The 20,584-nt window shown below is 35.6% G+C and overlaps 1 protein-coding gene across 2 annotated transcripts in view; it reads left to right on the forward strand.

Moving 5' to 3' along the window:
- WDR45B (WD repeat domain 45B) overlaps positions 1-20,584 on the forward strand; it is an 83,991-nt gene that overhangs the window by 26,798 nt on the left and 36,609 nt on the right. Inside the window, exons 3-5 of one of the 2 annotated variants that reach the window (XM_044671688.1) lie at positions 1,171-1,272; positions 8,590-8,677; positions 10,608-10,702. In XM_044671688.1, the coding sequence (XP_044527623.1) occupies positions 1,171-1,272; positions 8,590-8,677; positions 10,608-10,702 (285 nt within the window). Of the gene's footprint in view, positions 1-1,069; positions 1,273-8,589; positions 8,678-10,607; positions 10,703-20,584 lie in introns of both variants that reach the window. The other variant, XM_044671689.1, reaches the window with a different exon arrangement.

The following is a 20,584-nucleotide window of genomic DNA, read 5'->3' on the forward strand; positions in this document are numbered from 1 at the left end:
TGTTTTATAAGTAATTCTGTTCCATTATTGTCATGGACTAAATTATGCATAGATAGAAGACATGTTTTTTAATAACTTCAAAGCAATATTTGTATTAATGCATGAGTGAGTGGATGAATTTGAATGGATTTGAACAAATATGATGTATTTGAATCACAATCACTGTTTAATGTGCTATTAATAATACTCATGTTTATGTTGTACTGACATAATACTAAAAAACACTCTTAATGAAAACAGTGAGGTGGATAGTATAAGTATTCCTTCCTGTCTTATACATGAGGAATCTGAGGCTCAAAGAAGCCTAGGATTTGACCTTTCGATGTTAATACAAATTAATCTTCTTATACTGTATTCCCTTCTGCAAAGATAGGGCCAAATTTACTTCTTCCTGGGTATGTGTATGTCTTTTATTAAGCATTTTGGTTCCTTGGGAATGATCGATTCTTTGTTTTTAATTGAAATATTTAATAAAATTAAGTGAATTAATTAAATTAGCATGAGTTACCTAATTCTGTGTTCTATTCAAAATAGATAAGCAATAGCAGGAGCAAAAGTTGTTTGTAAAATTACTCTTCTGAAATGACCTGTAATTTATTCATGAATTTAAAATTTCTTGAATTTTTTACCCTTTTTCCTACTTGTATCACTACCATCATAGTCCATTTAAACACTTATGACCTCTTAACTGGACCTTCTATTTGCTACTCATCATCCCTAGTTTCTCTTCCCTTCAATTCAACTTTCCATGTAGCTTCTAAAAGATCATATGAAATGAAAATATGAATGGAAATTTGCTTAATTTTTCTTTGTATAAAATTAACTAGGAAATTTGAATTATGTTTTAAGACATGCATTTTATTTGATAGGAGTATAACATTGTATTAAAGTCATGACTGAATATAAACTTTTTATGAAGATGCTAAGCTCCTAATATATTTACTATTAGTTGTTGATATTTTAATTTATTATAGCAGTGCTCCTTTGTATTGCTATAATAATAGCAAAATTTTGATATTTCTCCCTTCTCTCCCTGCTGGGTAATTCTAGTCTTTCTCTTTTTTTAAAGGATAAGAATGCAATAATGAAGATCACATGTTTTGTCTATAAAAGTGAAGCATTGAGTATGATATATTTTAACTAAAAAAAAAAAAAAATAAATCGTTTCAGAATTCCTTGAAGGAGGAGTTGGCCACGTGGAAATGTTGTTTCGTTGCAACTATTTAGCATTAGTTGGTGGTGGAAAAAAGCCGAAATATCCCCCCAATAAAGGTATAATAGTTATACATTTAATAATTTCTTACATTGTATAATGCTTTTAACTGTCCAAATGTTTTTACTTCTCTTATCTTGTTTTATCCTCATAGTAAGTCTGTGAGGTACCAAAGAGTTAGAAAAAAGAGAAGTAAGTAGTTTTCTTACTATCTCTGGGAAAAGAACTTACAAGTTAATAATCTGTTTCTACACTGACATAATGTGTGGGTCATTTTTCATTTGGTAAGCCAATGGTTTTTTTAAAAACAAAAATATTAGGAATATTTAAAAAATTACTAAAATAATGCCACGTGCAAGTAAAAAGCAGCTTAAGTTGATGGGATTTTTTTGATAGACTTAAAAGTTTCAACTTAATTGATATTTGAATTGGTAACTAAATATTAAGTTTTAATGAACATAACAGATAAACTTTAAAATTTATATTTAGTCCAATTTAGATAGGGAGTAGAAGGAAGAGGAATTTGAAGAAAGAGAGGGTAAAGTAGAGAAAGAGAATCAAAGATGGGAGAATGAGACATAGATGGACATAGTGATGGGTGAACATGGGAGTATAGACCAGATGAGTTATATTTGAAATATTTTGCTCTAGTTTATATCTGACTCTTAATTTCTCCTCTGGGTTTCAGAATGTTACCATTGTCCTACTATCTTTGACTTTTTTTATTGGCTAGTTAGCTGCTTTTCAAAGCTATTCAACCACTCTTATAATCCTTTAGAGATTCTCTTTTGAATCAAGATATCCCCAGCTTCTTGTTCCTCAGGTTGCCCAGGTAGTTAGATGAAATGAAATTGAAGCCGAATTCTTTATGATTAATTTCAAATCACATGCAGAATAATTTGATATAGTTTTTGAGCCATCTTATATGGTGCAGTGGATAAAATCTGAACCTAGAGAGTCTGGAAGACCCAAGTTTTAATGTAGCCTTGGACACTAAGTAGCTGTGTGACACTGGGCAAATATGTCTACTTCAGGTTCCTCATCTGTAAAATGGAGATAAAAATAGCATTTGCTTCCCAGGGGTATTGTGATGATCAAATGAGTTAATATAAAAATGTTTCGGTTTCTCTTAAACAATTGTAGTCAAAGAGAATCAGCACAGTGTGAAAGGTTGGACTTGGAATCTGCCTTTGCTGTATGTTACCTTTATAATATTGTAAATTTGGGAGCCTTTCAGTGCTTTGGGTTTTATAAGTCTGTATTTATAGGCAAGTTGTAGACATGTTAACAGTGGAAGGAATTTCTGTCCTGGGAGTTCTGAAGAAAAAATGAGGAAATAACATCTCTCAGGAAAATTAAGGTAAATTGAGGAAGGAAGCTTTTTAATTCTTTGAAAGTGAGGTATCTCATATGTCATTAGTGTTCAACTACTTTTTTTTTCACATGATTTCTAGAAAGGCTAATGCTGACCTATTTATGGTATGCAAAACTATATGCTACATACTAGCACTCCTTAATATGGTTCTAATGAGACAGCATAGCATATGTAAGTAGCAGAAGACCACCATATCTTTTGATATGGGGCAAGTAAATTATTCCTTTTTATCAGAATAAGATCTAACTTTGTTCTATTTTCCTTCCTTTATTTCAGGGGTTAGTCAGTGCCAAATGTTAGCTTCTTTTCCATATCCTGTAAGATGTTCTTGGCTCTTTCACTGTGTTTTAAAACAATAACACTAGCTCCTTCATTCTCTTAATGGGGTATAGGTCAGTCCAGGTGTCCTGGAACCAGCTAGAACCAACTCACAAAGGTCATTGTTAAATTTTTGGTGGGAACATTTACATTTCAGAAATCAGAAAATGACCAACACTACAAATCAGGGCTCGGTTTATTGTTTACTATTACAATTTATTTATTGTTTACTATTACAATTAGTTGATTGTCTCAACTTAAGAAAATGTTGGAGAAAATGTTAAAAATGCTATATATATCCTGTCATGAGAGGGACTCACCCATGGTAGTACTCTTAAGTCTAGAGTATTGTGTAAGGACCAAATGGAAGGCAGATTCTCAGTACAGAGGGAAAATGAAAGTGTCTTGACTATTTATGTGCTCGGTTCTGAGTCCTTGCAATTTTTTGGTTGAGCCCAAGACAAGAAAAGTTCATTCTTGGTAAAAGAGTTCATTTTATCCAGGAATTTCATGTCATATTTAGGAGATAAAGAAGGAATCCTGGGGCATGATTAACTTGGCACATTTACTATATTAATATTGTTATGACAATATTAAAATATTTGCTATTTTTAAACATAGGGCAGCATAATGGTCCATTGGGCTCCCTGTTCTATGTCTTAGGTTTATTTTTGTCATTAAAATTAAAATACAGACATAACCCTTCAGACTCTTAGCAAAATATATAGTATTTTAGGTGGAAGTTTGGCTCTGTCTCTTAATTTACATTCTGAGGTTACCATAAACTTTTGAGTAATGAAGAAGCAGATTATATTGTAGTATCTTTTAGTAGACAGACTCCAGCAGGGACAATTAGGGTATGTGCAGACGTTTTCTTGGTGGTAGGTGGATACAATTGGTGTCATTAGCCAGAGTATTCTAATACAGGATGCCTGTACAATTGTAGATGTTACACAGTCCTACTACATTCCCTTTCTTCTTTTGCTGGCTGTTGATACTTTCTAGTTCTTCTCTGATTATTCCCTGTTCCTTCCTTTCTGCTTCCATACCTTCATACTCATCTGGTTCTGAGAGATTCTTTTTATACAAAACCTCAAAACCAAGTTTCTTACACAGTGGCTTTGGTTGGTAGTGAATAGACCCTGTATATTTTCAGTTCTTAATGATGTAGTCAATAAGCATTCTTACTTATTAACAAATTATGTTTTAAATGAGATAATCAATGGAGCCTCCTTACGTTATAACATACATGGGTTAAATAAAACCTGCTTTTCATTTGGACATTTGTTTATTTTCATTTGGACATTTGTTTATCTCAGTATTTACATGGGAGAGCCTGGATGTTTTCTCATTTTCTTTCATGATGCTTTTAGGGAAAACAGTTATGGAGAACATTAAATATAAAATCCTCTGCTTTTAAAGCCCTTCACAAACTGGCCCTTCTACCTTTTTGCAAGTGAATAAAATAGATTGTCCCTGCCCTCAAGGAACAGACGACATATAAACCAACTGTACTAACAAATTAGTTACAGCATAAATTGGAAATAACTCAGGAGGTGTGCCAGAATTAAGGAGATTGGAGAAAAGTTCTTGTGGAAGGAGGGATATTATATGGAGCTTGAAGGAATCCAAGAAGTGAAAATGAGGGAGAACATTCCAAATATTGGGGACAGCCAGTGGAAATGTATAATAAGAGGTAGAGGTTTTGTGTAATGAAAAGCAAGGAACAGTGTCACTGGATTACAGATTTTTGTGTGTGTGAGAGTGTAAGGTATAAGAGACTGGAAAGGTAGGGAGCTAGGCAGGTTATGAAGATTTTGAATGACAACAGACTTTTATTTTTGATCTTGGAAGTGATAGGAATCACCAGAGTTTATTAAGTCTGGGGTGGGATGGGATGGTATGTCAGACCTATATTTTTTTTAGAAGATCTCTTTGTCAACTGAATGGACTTTTGGCAGGAAGACTAAGCAACAGGCCATTGCAAAAGCCCAGACATGAGGTGATGATGAACTGCACAAGGGTGGTAGCAGGATTAGATGAGAGAAAAGGAGAGAGGTCATGAAGGTCAAGTCAGTACACCTTGGCAGCAGATTGGATAAAGCTAACAAGAGAGTAGGGAGTCAAGGATGAAACCTAGTTTGGGAGCCTAGGGGACTTGGAGGATGGTGGTATGCTTGCAGATAATAAAGAATTTTTTTGGAAGAGAGGAAGGGGGAAAAATGAGTTCTGTTTTGGACATGTTGAGTTTAAAATGTTTATAAGACATTTGATTTGAGATGTTTAGTAGGCAATTGGAGATGAGAGAATGGAAATCAGCAGAGAGGTTAAGCCAGGATAGGCAGATTTAAGAATTATTAGCAGAGAGATGATATATAAATTCATGAGAGCTGATGAGATCACCAAGTATATAGAGAGATGACCCAGGACAAAGCCCTGTGGAACTATGGGATTCCTACTAGACTTGACTTGGATGAAGATCCAGCAAAGGAACGACTAGTTAAATAGGTAGGAAGAGAACTAGGAAAGAGCAGAGTCATACAAACGTAGAGGGAAGAGAGTATGGGGGAAAAGAGTGATGAGCAGACTGCTGAGAGGTCAAGAAAGAAGATTGAGAAAGACTATTAGATTAATATTAATATTAATATTAATAATTAATAGCTCATTATACTTTGGATTTTCATATGAATAATGAAATAAGCTGTACTGTGGAGAATATAAAGAAGAAATTGAGAGAAAAAGAAGTGGAAGAATGCTTATTAATAGTTTAGCAACAAAAGGAAGGAGAGATATGTGATAAGGAGGTGGGGATGAATGGATCAAGTAAGGTTTTTTTTTTTTTAAACCCTTACCTTCCTTGTTCTAAGGCAAAAGAGTGGTAAGGGCTAGGCAAGTGACTTGCCCAGGGTCACACAGCTAGGAAGTATCTGAGACCAGATTTGAACCTAGGTCCCTGGGTCTGGCTGTCAATCCACTGTGTCACCCAGCCAAGTAAAGCTTTTCTGAGGGTAAGGGAGAATATGGTCATCTTTCTAGGCAGTAGAAAAATAGTTGGTAAATAGGAAGAAACTTAAAATAAGTTAGAGTGGAGATGATAGAAGGGGCAAAAGATGGAATAGAATCACTAATGGATGCAGAGGGAGTTGCCTTAGTAAGGAGAAGGGAAACAGAAGAATTAGTGGAAGAAGGCATCTAAGTGCTGTGAGAAAAGGAAGAGGGGAAAAAAGGGAGCTTTTGGGGATTAACCTAAATTTTTCAGACATATATGAGGGTCACAGCTGAGAAATGTAGGGATTGGGAGTCATTGAAAAGAAAAAGGAGAACCAAACCTCAAGGAAATTTGAGGATGAATAAAAATGTTTGGAAAAGATGCTGTAGTGAAGGAGATAGAATGTTAAATAGGGAAGTGTAAAAGGATTGCCTTGTGGTAATGAGGACCTCTTGAGGTTATTTAACATAAATATATTAGTAAATCCAGTTAGCTCAATTTCATAATTTTATTTAGTTCAAATGGGCAGCATTTGAATAGAAATGATGGCTGGGCTGGGGCTTAGCAGGGTTAGAGTGGCAATAGGTAAAATGGGTAAGGGATTCAAGAGAAGAGGATAGTTTAGAACTGAACAGGTGTACTTAAGTTGTCAAGATTGGGAAGGGAGGAAAGTGTAGCTAGTTCGAGGTAGTTAGTGCTCTAAAGCAGAGCAGCTAGGTGGAGCAGTGGATAGAGTTAGGAAGATCTGAGTTCAAATGTGACCTCAGATACTAGCTATGTAACACTGGGCAAGACATAGCCCTGTTTATCTCAGTTTCTTATCTGTAGAATGTGCTAGAGAAGGAAATGGCAAAAACTATTCTAGTACCTTTGTCCAGAAAATCCCAAATGGGGTCGGGAAGAGTTGGACACAACTGAACAACACCAAAAGTTCTCTAAGTCATTTATTGGGAGAGCTTGGGGGCAGTTAGGTGGCTCAATGTGTTAAGAATTAGGCCTAGAGATGGGAGTTCTTGGGTTCAAATTCAGCCTCAGACATTTCCTAGTCCTATGACCCTTAGCAAATCACTTAACCCCATTTTCCTAAACCCTGCTACTCTTCTGCCTTGTAACTGATACTTAGTATCCATTCTAAGACAGAAAGTAGTTGTTAAAAACAAAAACAAAACATGGGTTGGAGTTGTAAGGCAGAGAAAAAAATGGAATCATAATAGATTGTTATTAGGTAAAGGAATTTCAGAGCTCTTGAACATGGAAATAGTACATTTGGCAGGAATGGCAAGATTGAGTGCATGACCATCTCTTGTATAGCTGAGGAAGTATGGAGAAGTAGGTTATGAGAAATGAGCAAATTTGAGAATCTTTGATGTTAGGATGCTTGAGGGAGTATTAATATGAAAGTTGAAGTTTCCTAGTAGGTTTGGGGAGGAGAGAGACTGAATCAGGCCCTGAACTCGTTGAGCAAAAGAGTATGTATCCAGGAGGTAAGTAGAGAACAGAGACCAGAATTTTGATTGGGTGGTTGATATGGATTGCACAGAGCTAAGAGGAGAGTGATGAAGTTGAAAGGAAGCTTTGAAAAGTTGCACTGGGGAGAGCATTTCAACATTGGCTCCACCTTGACTCCTCAGTCTAGGGAAATAAGTGTAGCTGCAACCAGTGCTGGAGAAGCCAAGCGGCCATTTCATCAGGAAGGAGCCAAGACTCAGTAAAGTCTAAATAAAAGAATTGAAAAAAGGAAAGATTTACGTAAGTTTGTTACCCTTGAGTCTGTGTTTCAGAGAGCATAGTGCAAAATAGTTTTAGAGTTTGACATTGGAATAAGGGGGAGATTTGGAAGAGATGGAGATAAAGGAGTAGGCAGTAGAGGATGGAGAACAAATTTGTATAACGATAAACAGGGGTTCAGGATCACTGGAATGGGGGAGGGTATGAGTGAGCAGGAGTTTGTGAATCATTGCTGAATTGAGTTCATGAGGGTTATTAATATCAACAGGGGATCTGTTTTCAGAGTGGTGTCCTTTCAGGGTTTTAGACTGCTTAGCATTTCTGCCCAATACTTGCAGGCGAGCCATTAGAGATATATTGTAAACAGAGTTATTTACGTGTTTTTTCCACCATTAGAAATTAAAATGTGTGCACCTTCATAGCAAGGACTCTACTTATCTATATTTATATCCACATAGATAGATGAGCTATATATATGATGTATATATGTGATATATATAATTTTATATATGTGTGTACATATTATATTCTATCAAATGTATAAAGTTATTCACTTGTTTTCTTCACATTAGAATTTGACTACCCTCAGGTCAAGAATTATGTTTTTGCCTTTTTTTGAATGCCTAGCACTTAGCACAGAATATAGCATATATTTTTGTGGCATATAGTAAGCTTTTAATAAATGCTTGTTTGAGATCAGTAAGATCTTCAATAAGATCTTTGAGTCATAGCTTACTTTAACTTTAAAAAAATGTTTTAAACAAGCCTATGTATTTTTTTGGCATTAAGGTTGTAGTGTCCATGAGAATGAAGTGTTTATTTTATGATAAATCACTAGTTGAAAATCAGAAGTAAAGAACTTTAGGGGATGCATGCTTGTTTAAATGGTTTGGGCTTCAGAAATGACCTTATGATGAAACATAGCACTAACATTATTGCATTAATAAGATATTTCTGATATTTCAGTGATGATATGGGATGATCTAAAAAAGAAGACGGTTATTGAAATAGAATTTTCTACAGAAGTCAAAGCAGTCAAATTGCGACGAGACAGGTAGGTTTAGTATGCATTTTAAAGTAGAATGAAACATTTGTTCTCTATGAAGGCAGCTGAAATATTTACGTATAAGGAAGGAAAAATCCTAAAAATCTTTTAACTCTTCCTTAAATATTGGCCCATTGGAGTTTAAGGCTCCAAGAGACTATGTGCAAATATCTTTGCTATGGTGTTTCATGGAAAACACTAACTTTCAGCAGTAATCTTGGAGTTCAGAAATTGATGGATCGCTACAGTATCATAAGTGTAATAATTATTTTAGATTAAAGGTAAAGAAAACTGTAAGAATTTGTTGGGAAGGAATTCTTGAATTTCATTAGTGTAAATGTCAAAACAGCAAAGGCCTTGAATTGTATGTATTCTGGCTAGTGTTTAGAATATGGTAGGTTTTTGAAGTGTACTGAACAAGAGATATGATGAAACTTCATTAATTTATGAATCCACTAATATCTTATGAATTTCAAACATGGGCTAAAGTTTACCTATATATTTTCTTTTGGAGGTGAGATATAGCTATTTTTTATTTTTATTTTATTGCTATAACTTGTTACCTTAAATGTTAATTTGTTAAAAAAGAAATATTTAACCTATGTTACAGTGAAGGCAAATAGTTTACTAAAATAAATAATAGTGAATTATTTGTCAGAAAATCTTAAAAAACCCTTTACTTTTTCTTTTAGAATTGATACTAAGTATAGATTCTAAGGCAGAGAAATAGCAAGGACTAGGCAATCAGGGTTAAGTGATTTGCCATGGGTCACAGAGTTAGGAAGTGTCTGAGGTCAAATTTGAACCTAGATCTTCCCAACTTCAGGTCTGGCATTCTATCCGTTGTGCTACCTAGCTTTCTCCCCTTCCCCCTCGCCAAGTCCTGTTAGATAATGGAAATTGTAATGATAAATTATTCTTAGCCCCTGTAAGCATTTAAAAAGGATATATGTGTGTCTATATATATGTATGAATTTAAAAGAAATACAGATACATATGAGTTTAAAAAGATATAATGTATATGTATCTGAATACATATGGTTCTCCCTCTTTCCTTTTCTCCTTTCTCTTTAATCTGAAGTGATTTCATAAACTTATTATAGTATAAAGATATATCAATTATTGTCCTCCAAGGTTATTCTTGAAAATCAGAGTTTTCCATGCAACAATGTAAACAAGACACTGTTGCCTAGATATGTGCATATATTCATATTTGTATAGATGTGTAATATATATAACTATACATACCTACACAGTTATATCTATAGCTATGTAGACAAATGTGAAGATTAAAATTAATATGCAAAATACTAAATACTATATGTATAAATATTTTATTAATAATAAACTAACAAAAGAAAATAACGAAAAGGTACTAACCAGCTTGCTCCTAGGAACCAAAGAGAAAGAGGGAGGAGTTACAGCCAACTATAAAACAATAACGTGACCATGCAAATGTGGAAGCGCAGGAGATATTAAAGGGAATTTTGGGAAAACTAAGGGACTTATGGGGGATGAAATCCAAGGTTCAAAATGTCCATTTACACACACATAGACACACACACACACACACGTGTAACTGTCAAAAAATGCACAAACCTATATGTACACACTCAAAAGCTTTTGCAAGGATCTTAATAGCTGAAGATATATGTGTGTATATGGACATATATTTTTACATATTATGGATTTATGTATATATCTATCCTTGTTAGGATTAGTATATGGACAGAATCTTAAAGTAATCAAATGACATTTCTTTGAAAAATTTTCCATGACTCAGATTTTTAACTGTCTGCCCAGAGGAATTGGTGACATTTTATTTTAACTCAAGATTTTTTCTTTTAATATGTATTCTGTGTGGGTAATGTGTTTGAATTCGAAAAAGACTATAGTTTTAATTTTTGAAAAAGAAATTAGGTAATGTTTTTCATTTCAGAATTGTGGTGGTTTTGGACTCCATGATTAAGGTTTTTACTTTTACACACAATCCCCATCAGTTGCATGTCTTTGAAACCTGCTACAACCCTAAGGGTAAGTTGTATGTGCTATACAATAAATAATGCCTTTTATAATTTGCTGAATATTTGTGTGCATGAGTGTTTGACCAATTACTTCCCTACTCATTAAGCTTTAGTGGATCCTTATTGCCTCCAGGATCAAATATAAATTCTAAGACTATTCCTATCTTTCAGATTTCCTTAGACTTTTCTTCTTGAATTCTATTATGCAGTTTACATTGGTTTAATTGTTTTTGCCCACATAGGACATGCTATCTCCATAGCTTTATGGGCCATTCCCCTTCTCTGAAAGGCTCTTCTTTACCTTTGCCTCTTGGGTTTTCCAATTTCCTTCAGTAATTTAGTTTAAATATTACTTTCTAAAGGGAGGCCTTCTAAAGAGAGGCCTTTTTTGGACATTACAGATGCTAATGTCTCCTGAAATTACCTCTTCTCTATTTTGTACGCATTTAATAAATTTTCTGTTGTTTCCCCCATTAAAATATGAATTCCTTGAGGGCTGGGATTCTTTTTACCTTTCTTCATAGCATTAGTATTTAGAAAAGTGCCTGGCACAGAGTAATAATGTGCTTAATAAATATTTGTCAGCTTTCCTTTTTGCTAGCTTTTTGTTCAGGGCTGTGTCACACTTGTATTTATTTGTTTTGAATTATATTCAAAGTTTTGCTTTGTTGGAAATATGTAGCATTCATATGTTGGAAAGAGAGTTCATAAGAATTTACATCTCCAAAGAACGTAAGAGAGATCTCTTTAACAAATATGCATGGTAGAGCAATTGTGCATTGCCTATGTCCAACAAATAGATGTCTCAATATGTACTCTGTGCAAATTACCTCTTTTTCAGGATGTGAATGACATGTTTCATTATGGCTCCTCTGAAACTATGATTGAACATTGTGTTGATCAGAATTCTTAAGTATTTCAAAGTTGTTTATAATTATAATGTTGCTGGTTTTGTAAAAATTGTTCTATATCTGGTTCTGCTAATCTGCTTTGCATCTGGGTCTGCTCAGTCCTCTCTGCATCAGTTCATACCTGTCTTTCCATGTTTTGAAGTTGACCCTTTGATCATTTCTTATGGAATTCCATTATATTAAATATATTAAATATAAATATATTAAATACATTAAATAAATATTTTTTTCAGTCTTTTCCTAATTGTTTAATTTCTAGTTCTTTGCCACAACAAAATTTATAGCTCTTTAGCTACTATAAATATTTTTGTACATTCCGATCCTTTTTCTCTTTCTTTGATCTTTTTGGCCTGTTGGCCTATAGTTGTGCTATTATTGGGCCAGAGCACAGTTTAATCAATTTTCGGTTATAATTCCAAATTATTTTCCAAAATGGCTAGATCAATTCACAACTTCATTTACAATGCATTAATATGTCTAGTTTCCCACAACTCTTCCAACATATGTTATTTTCCTTTGTGTCTTCTTTGCCAGTCTGATGGGTGTGAGGTAGAACTTAAGTTCATTCAACTAGCAATTCTCTAATCATTGGTGATTTGGAACATCTCCCCCACCCCCCCAACAACATACATTCTTGGGGGGGGGCTTTTTATTGTTACATTGATAACTTAGAATTTTTCACTTAGAATTTGCCCATTCTTATCCTTTGACCATTTATCAATTTGGAGAGTAGCCTTTATTATAAATTTGAATCAGTTTCCTGTATATCATAGTATAGAAAGTTGTGGAGATTAATAATCTGTAAGATGTGGAAATTAATAATCTCTACTCCTTTTTGGAGCAAAAAGGTGTGTTTGATCTTATGACTGAGTCTATATGGGCAGCTAGGTAGCTCAATGGATTGAGAGAGCCAGGCCTAAGAGGTGGCAGGTTCGGGATTCAAACATTTCCTAGCTGTGTAACCCTAGGCAAGTCACTTAACTTTTATTGCCTAGTTCTTAACACTCTTCTGCTGTGAAACCAATATTTGTATCAATTTTAAGATGGAAGATAAGGGTTTAGGGTTTAAAAAAAAGATTGAAACTTCAAACTGGCTTCTTCCCCTTGGTTGAGGCTGGTTAGAGATAAGTTCCTTGTTTATCTGTAAACAAGCCTGTTTATCTATAAACAATGAATGTCTTGCTGGGAAACTTGGCATATGCAGTATGGTCGTTCTAAAAATTGCATGAAGTATTCCTGGTATCTGGAACACCTGCCTCTTGTTCTGATTGAGGTTAGCATCCTCCAATCAGAGAGGCTCAGGAAAAGAACATCATGAAGAACATAAAAATTGGAGGGTAAAAGAAGTTGGCCTTTTTTCCTAAAACTATGGAGTTAGGAAGGTTTAAAGTCTGGCTCAACCTATTCATGGAGAAAGTGACTGAAAGGGCCAGGTGATCTACTTTTTTGCTATTTAGTAAATAATAATTATAAAATTAAGATAGTCTCTAGAGAATTTTAGACATATCAAATGGTGACTGTGGGATTGAATTAAGCATTTTCAGAATGAGCATTTAGCTTATAAAAGCTAGTTTGTTACCTTTTTGTTGATTGAGGACTTCCTGATAGCCTTGAAAGGGAGACTGATGAAGGACAGACAGGGCAATGAATAGCTGGTTGCTTCCTTTGCCTCAGCTGAATTAGGTTGGAAGCACAGGTGTTTTGATTTGTAGGTCAAAGCCTGGTTGGGGGGGAGGTGCTGACAGGGGTTGGGGGAGGAACATTGTGTTGTGCCCATCATTGAAGTGCTCTCTTTTATGAAGGGGAATAAATGATGGCCTCTTTTTTCTCCTTCCTTCTGATTCTTGATTTTGTTTATTTGAGTGAATGGAACAGTGGTGCTTATTTTTGAGCGAGAAACTTGCATCTCACACAGATTGATGTGGGGTACTTGTGCTTATTTTTGAGTGAAGTACTTGTATTCAATATTTATCCCATACAGTGACCAATGAATCAGGAGTCTGAGTACTTTTTTCTTTTTCTTCCTTTTTCTTCCTTTTTTCTTTTTTTCCACGAGGAGGGACTTACCTCTAGAGTAGAAAATTTTAAGTTCTGGGTTCCTGAGAAGATCAACTTTGGATAAGATTTATGTTCCTTGTTTGTTTATCTGTTTCTTATGAACAGGCTTCCTATATATTTGTGTGTTTATTTGTGAATAATATTGTTTTCTTTTTGTGTGGAGAGGAAAGTGTGAATAAAGTCAGAAAGATAAAAGGAAAAACAATAATTAACTTAGCTTTAAGACTATAGGTGTAAGAGAGAGATGACTTTCAGGTATTTTTTTGTTTGTTCTCATTTTTAAAAAAAAATCACAAATTAAGCTCTTTACAGGCATTTTAGCTGAATGACTTGACCTCTCAGGAAAGACCCTGGAAAGAGATTAAAAAGTCTTAGAAAAAGGAAACTCCTGGAGGCAGTAACTCAAAGGAAAAATAATTCCTTTTTTTTTTTTTTTTTTTAAAGAAATGGGAAATGTAGACTGTAATAATTCTGACCCAAACACAGGGGTGAGTGGGGCACTGCACCCAGTCTGGGTTGGGGGCAGGGCATGGCATACAATGGGAGGCAGGGCATGGGCATACAGTCTGGGGGTGTGGGTGGGGCATGGGTTCCTAAAAAGTTCCAAAAGGTTCACTATCACTGGACCCTAATGCTTTATTTCTGCTTATTTCAGTTTTTTCTCTTCTGCTTAGTAAAGAGCCTTAAGGTTGGAGAAACTTGCTATGACTGTTTATTGGACACTGAGGATTCCAAATATGACTTAGTGAGCAAACATGATTCTGAATTTACCAACATCAGGTCTTTAGATATGGGTGGGGTGTCAGAGAAGCCTCAAAATATTTTGTAAGCAAAAAGCTTGCATCGTGTTCATGGAGTCTCTGACTTTAGACCACTCATTCCTCTTAATGCCTGAATTCCTTACAAATCTTTTAGGGAGAGATCTCATGTAAACTCAGGGCCACAATAACTTGTTCTCCAGATGGCTTTGTCTCTTCAATTGCCTGAGGATTCTCTCTATTCCCTATTCTTCTTCTTGGCAATCAGGAGATAGCAGCCTTTCCCTTTGAAATTCTAGCTATCTAGATAGGGGCCAACTGGGTAGCTCAGTAGATTGAGAGCCAGGTCTATAGACAGGAGGTCCTAGGTTCAAATCTGGGCTCAGACCACTTCCTAGCTCTGTGACCCTGGCCTTTATCACTCTTCTGCCTTGGAACCAATACACAGTATTAATTCTAAGACGGAAGGTAAGGGTTTAAAAAAAATCTCTGAATCTCTGGGCCTCCGTCTGTTCTGACTGAGGCCTACTTAAGTTTGCTATTATTGTTAGGACAAAAGGTGCCCCCTCCTTCCATTCCTTAGTATCCTTTATCCATGGAAGCTATTGAAGGAATATCCCTAGTAATTGATGCATTGATTGAATAAGGAATAATAATTTCATGCAAATCTCCAGTTTTTCCAGTAAAAAAACCTAAGCCAGGTCCATATGGAAAACCTACTTATTGTTTTTTATAGGATTGGAGTGCAGTTGATTCACATGTAATACCTAGGTATAGTGGTGCCAAAGCCTTTAGCTATCATCTCCTCATTTCCTAGTTGTTAATGCCAGGGTTTGGATACTTAGAGAAAAAGGAGAGACAGAGAGAGAGAGGGAGGAAGGGAAGGAGAGAGAGAGAGACAAAATACAGAAATACAAAGAGGGTGATACATAATCTCCATTAATTATAACAAAAGAGAAAAATTTTTATAGAGAGTAGAGTGCTAAGCATTACCTCATATTTAGGAGGTGTTTCTTTCCCACAGAATATTGTTTGTGTAAAGACTATACTCATAACATTTCTAGTACTCCTCTACCAACCCAAGCAATCCCAGGGGCCAAAGTTCATTATCAGATATCCCACCTGCTACTTGTGCAAGCAAACAACTTTACTGTGTCAGCAGAACACAGAGGTATCTCTGTGAAAATTATCTGTGGCTTCTTTCTCTCAGGGTCAGATCCCACATTTATTCATGGCTCTTTTCTCACAGGGTCAGACCCCAACATCTCTTTGATCTCATCACCTAGTGAGGCTACATATTTTATAGTGGTAGATCTCTATTCTGCTTTCTTTTTTATTCCTATTCATATAAATTCTAGGAAAATATTTGCTTATTTGCTTTAATGTGGAAAGGTTAACAGTGTACATGGACTTGCTTGTTTTAGGACAGGTACAAATCTCAACTTCATTCTCTCAAATTTACAGCATGACTTAGTTACTGTCATTTTTAAGGGTGCTACTTTAGTTTGTTGATGATCTGCTTTTAGTGAAACCAGATGCAGAGACATGTTAGGAAGATAGTAGGGAGCTCTTAAGAGCTCCACTGGAGGGGTCACAAGGCCTTTAGGTCAAAAGTGCAGTGGTGCCTTCTAAAAGTGGAATATTTAGATTTTATTTAAGCTGTTGGAACCTGTTCTGTTGCTCCCAAACACATTCAGGCTTTTCAGCAGCTCTCTGCTCCCTTCCCAAGCCCCTTGTAGCTCTGACTAAAAATTCAGTCCCTGAACTTCTTCACTTAGATTCCTAACATCTTTTAGCTCTCACAGAATTAAAATAGGCCATACTATAGAAAGTAATTTTGTAGACATAAGGAAACAAGGTATATATAAAGAATTTTCAGTGAATTAGTGGGACTCAGCCTCTTTAGGAAATCCCCTTCCAAGGCTACTTCAATTGCCATCAAAATTGAGGAAAAGGATTCTTGGATTCATTACTCTTGTGTAAAACCAGAACCATAAAAATTTGTTAAACTGCTCTCCTATCTTTGTCAAGCTCCTAATTTTAACCCCTACATTTCTTGCTGAGCCAGGTAGGAGTTTAATTAATCTTTTAATCTTCTGCTCTGATTATTTTTTCACTTGTTATTAAACTATCCCTACTGGAGTGAGTTACTTAAATTTTTAAGAATATATAGGCAATTTAATATAGTGCTGGAGATCATGGCACCTGTTGTGAAGGAGCAATTTCTGGACTCTCTCAACTCCTGCTCCCAGAGAGCTTTACAGAGCTGGCACAGCTCACAATTTTAGATTGTTTCCAGTTATTACCCTTTCTGGGATTATTTGTTCTGATAAGATCCTTACAAATTCACCAAATTTACCAAATAGTTTACCTATTTCTCTCCAACAAGAAAAAACAGAAAGATAGCTTAATTGAGATTTGGGCAGAATACCTTAAAATTACATCTCTCAACTAACCCAGATTATCTCTCAACTTAATGAAACTACCTCTCACCCTACCAACCTGTCTCTCTTTCTGTTCTACTACTACCCTTCCTTTCACCTACTCCATGGCAACTCAAACAAGAAACCAAAAGAAACAAGAAATAATCTAGCTACAGGCCTATTCCCCTTAAGAGAAGTACCTATCTTTAATCTTTTTATTAATCTTCTTAATCTAAACCTTTAAAAGAAGAGTTTTTGTAAGACATCAAACACTATTTACCCGACAAGATATTGAGAAATTTAAACCACATACCCCTTCTTTTGAGGATGATTCTATAATGGCTTTCAAAAAGCTAGAGAATATTTGTCAAACATATGACCCTACTTGGATTGACTTTGAAAAATTTTTACAGGCATTTTTAACAGAAAGGGAGAGAAATAAAATCATCTCTCTTTCCAATCAGGCTCAGGGAAGGGGAGCAGTTCATTGGCCCTGGCCATGATGGAATGTGAATAATGAAAATGATTACACAAGACTGTGTCGGGCGAGGGAGGCATTACTAAGAGCCATGAGAGCATATTCTAACAGACCTAGTTCCTGGACAAAATTTGAAGATCTCAGACAAAAGATCAGTGAAAATCCTTCCGAGTTCATGGACAGACTTATTGAGATATAGATCTGAATCTGCCCAGAGAAAGGGATAGCAGACAGACAAGAGGGCAGTTTGTGAAAAACTGTTGCAGGGTGGTCAAGAACTATTTTAAAACCAGCTGTCTGAATTGGACTAGTATGGACCTTGAGGAATTAAGGAAAGTGGAATTATATGTATATAATGGCTATGGAAAGAGCCAAAGATGACAGTGACTTGGTAGAGGCATTAAGGAAAGAAATAAAAATATTAAGGGGGAAAATTGAAAAAGGAAATGCAAATTATGGGGTGGCCATAGCCCCTTTGTGAGAATCTACAAATCAAATACCAATGTGTTATTTTTGTGGAAAAAGGGGTCACTTAATGTTAAATTGTTGAAGCTAGAATCAGGTGTTCAGAAATAACAGAAACTTTAGGAACAACTATTCTAGAAACAACAGCAATGATTCTAGAAATAACAATAACTAAAGAAACAACAACAATAAAAAACATTTAGAAATAATAATCGAATGAAGAAAATGAAATGTTACAGCAGTATATCTGAAATAGGGCTCATCCACGCAACATTCAGAATGGAAATTCCCCTCAATGTGAGGAACCTTAGAGAAATGGCCAAGGACCTTTATGAAGGTCTGAGAGGGGAGAAAGGACTCTGGAATCAGAGAATGAAACCCTTGATTTCCCAGACACCAGTTATCTCAGTCCATTGTCCCCCAAATAGTAATGAACCACTTTGGAAGTTGGAAATACTTAATATGATTGTCTTTTAGATACTGGTCCCTCTAGATCGGTATTAACGAGTACACCTGATCCTGATTGTGATTCCATTGACTCTATAAATGTAATAGGGGTGTCAGGAGCATCTCTGAAGGTCCCAAAACTTTCACCTTGAATGGTGTCTCTTGGACCTCTATCTATGGAATATTCTTTCCTTTTAATGCTAAAATCCCCAATAAATTTGTTAGGGAGAGACTTTTGTGTAAACTAAGAGCCACAATAACCTGCTCTCAAGATGGTGCTATGACGCTAGAATTGCCTGAGGAATTCTTAAATTTTCTCCCTATACTTCTCTTGGATAGTCAGAAGGTGGACAAACCTTCCACCTTTGAAATACCAACTGATATACCTGAATCTCTCTGGTCCACATTCCTATTCAAATTATGGCAAAAGGTGGCCCACCTCCTTCCATTCCTCAGTAACCCCTATCAAAAGAGGCAATTGACGGAATTACCCCAGTGATAAATTATTTAATTGAAGAGAAAATAATTCCATGCAAATTAGACTATAATACACCCATCTTGCCTGTTAAAAAGCTGAAATTAGATGAAAATGTCATAAGGGGGGGAAGGGAGCTTTATATATTTATATATATTTTATATAATATATTTTATATATATATATATTTATGTATATAAAGGGAGTTGTATATATTAAAAGGTTAGGTTGCCAGGGGATTGAAAAATTATCAGTCCCCAATTAAAGAGTAACCTTAAGTTAAAATGACTTATGGAAATTTATTTACAAATGAGAAGAGGAAGAAGAAATAAGGAAATAAGAATCTAACACAGCAGATAATTTGCTCCGATCCCCTAGTTAATCCAGGTAGATCTAATTAATCCTTAGCTGAGGGAAATCCGGCCTTGGGGTCAAGACCTCAGAGGGTCAGAGGCTCGTAGGTGAATGAAGCAAAAGCTTCAGTCACAGAGTCTCTTTAAAAGAGAAGTTCCTTAAGAGGAGTTCAGGAAGATTCAGTTTTAACACTTACCATGTGGAAGTCTGGTCATGAACCAGAACTCCTTCAGGTTCCGTTCACAAACCAGAAGAGAGAGCCTAGCTGACTGAGGTCTCTTTTTAAAGGGGCCTCTTTTACGTCACTTCCTGTGACCTCCTCTTAGTTTACATGTCCAATCACAACAGACACTTTTCTTAGGACTGCCCACGAGACAGTAAATTCTGACTTGTTACTCTAGCACACTTGGGTTACAAACCACCCAAAATGGAAATGTTTTCACCTTTGGTGATTAAATCTAAATATGGGCAGTGTAGACTTAATCTAATTATCACAATGGAAAACTTGTCTATTGATTTGTACAAGACTTAAGGGCTGTAAATAATCATGTCATCAAAAGACACCCTGTGGTTAAGTCCATCCAAAGCCCTGTCGTTAAGTCCATCCAAAATTATTTCCTCTATTTCTCTATTCCTAGCAATGCCAAATATTTTACAGTTGTGGATTTGTGTTCTGCATTTTTCTCAATACCTATTTGTGAAGATTCCAGAAATATATTTGCCTGCACCTGAAAAGGTTTCCAATGGATTTGGTGTCATTTGCCCCAGGGGTACGTGGAAATTCCCATGTTATTCTCACAGTTTTTAACACCAGATTTAGCAAATATTAAGTTTAAGGAGAGCCACTTGATATATTTTGTAGATGATTTGCTTTTGGCCTCACCAAATGCCATATAATGCCAAGAAGATAGCAAACATCTTTTGGAACTATATAAGATTGGATAAAAGATCTAAAAGGCAAAAGTTAAGTGGTATCACCCCAAAGTGGAATATTTAGGGTTTATTTTAACTGATGGTTCCCGCTTCATTTCCCCTAAGCGCATTGAAGATATTCAGAAATTGAGTGCTTCCTCCACTAAGAAATAGTTAAGGGCAATTTTAGGAACAACGGGATTTCGTAGGCAGTGGATCCCTTGCTGTGGGAAAATCACTAAATCCCTCATAACATTGAAAAAAAGACTTAGTCACTAAACCACTTAGGTTAGATGCAGAACACCATCAGCTCTTTCAAAATTAAAACAGGCTATGTCTGTCCCTGCTTTAAGCATCCCAGATTACAACAAACCATTTACTTTACATGTGGACAAATGGAGAGGAGTAGCTTCAGATGTGTTAATTCCAATTTTAGGACCTGTTCAATGTCTAATTGCTTGTTATTCGGCCCAGCTGGACCCAATAGCTTCAGAAGCACTACCATGTCTTAGAGGCATAACTGCCACAACTTTGCTAGTAACCAAATCTGCTGATTTAGTATTGGGATGCCCACTAACAATTATGTGTCCTCATGAAGTTGAAGCATTGTT

This window comes from Gracilinanus agilis, chromosome 4 (assembly GCF_016433145.1).
Source record: "Gracilinanus agilis isolate LMUSP501 chromosome 4, AgileGrace, whole genome shotgun sequence".
Taxonomy (NCBI): domain Eukaryota; kingdom Metazoa; phylum Chordata; class Mammalia; order Didelphimorphia; family Didelphidae; genus Gracilinanus; species Gracilinanus agilis.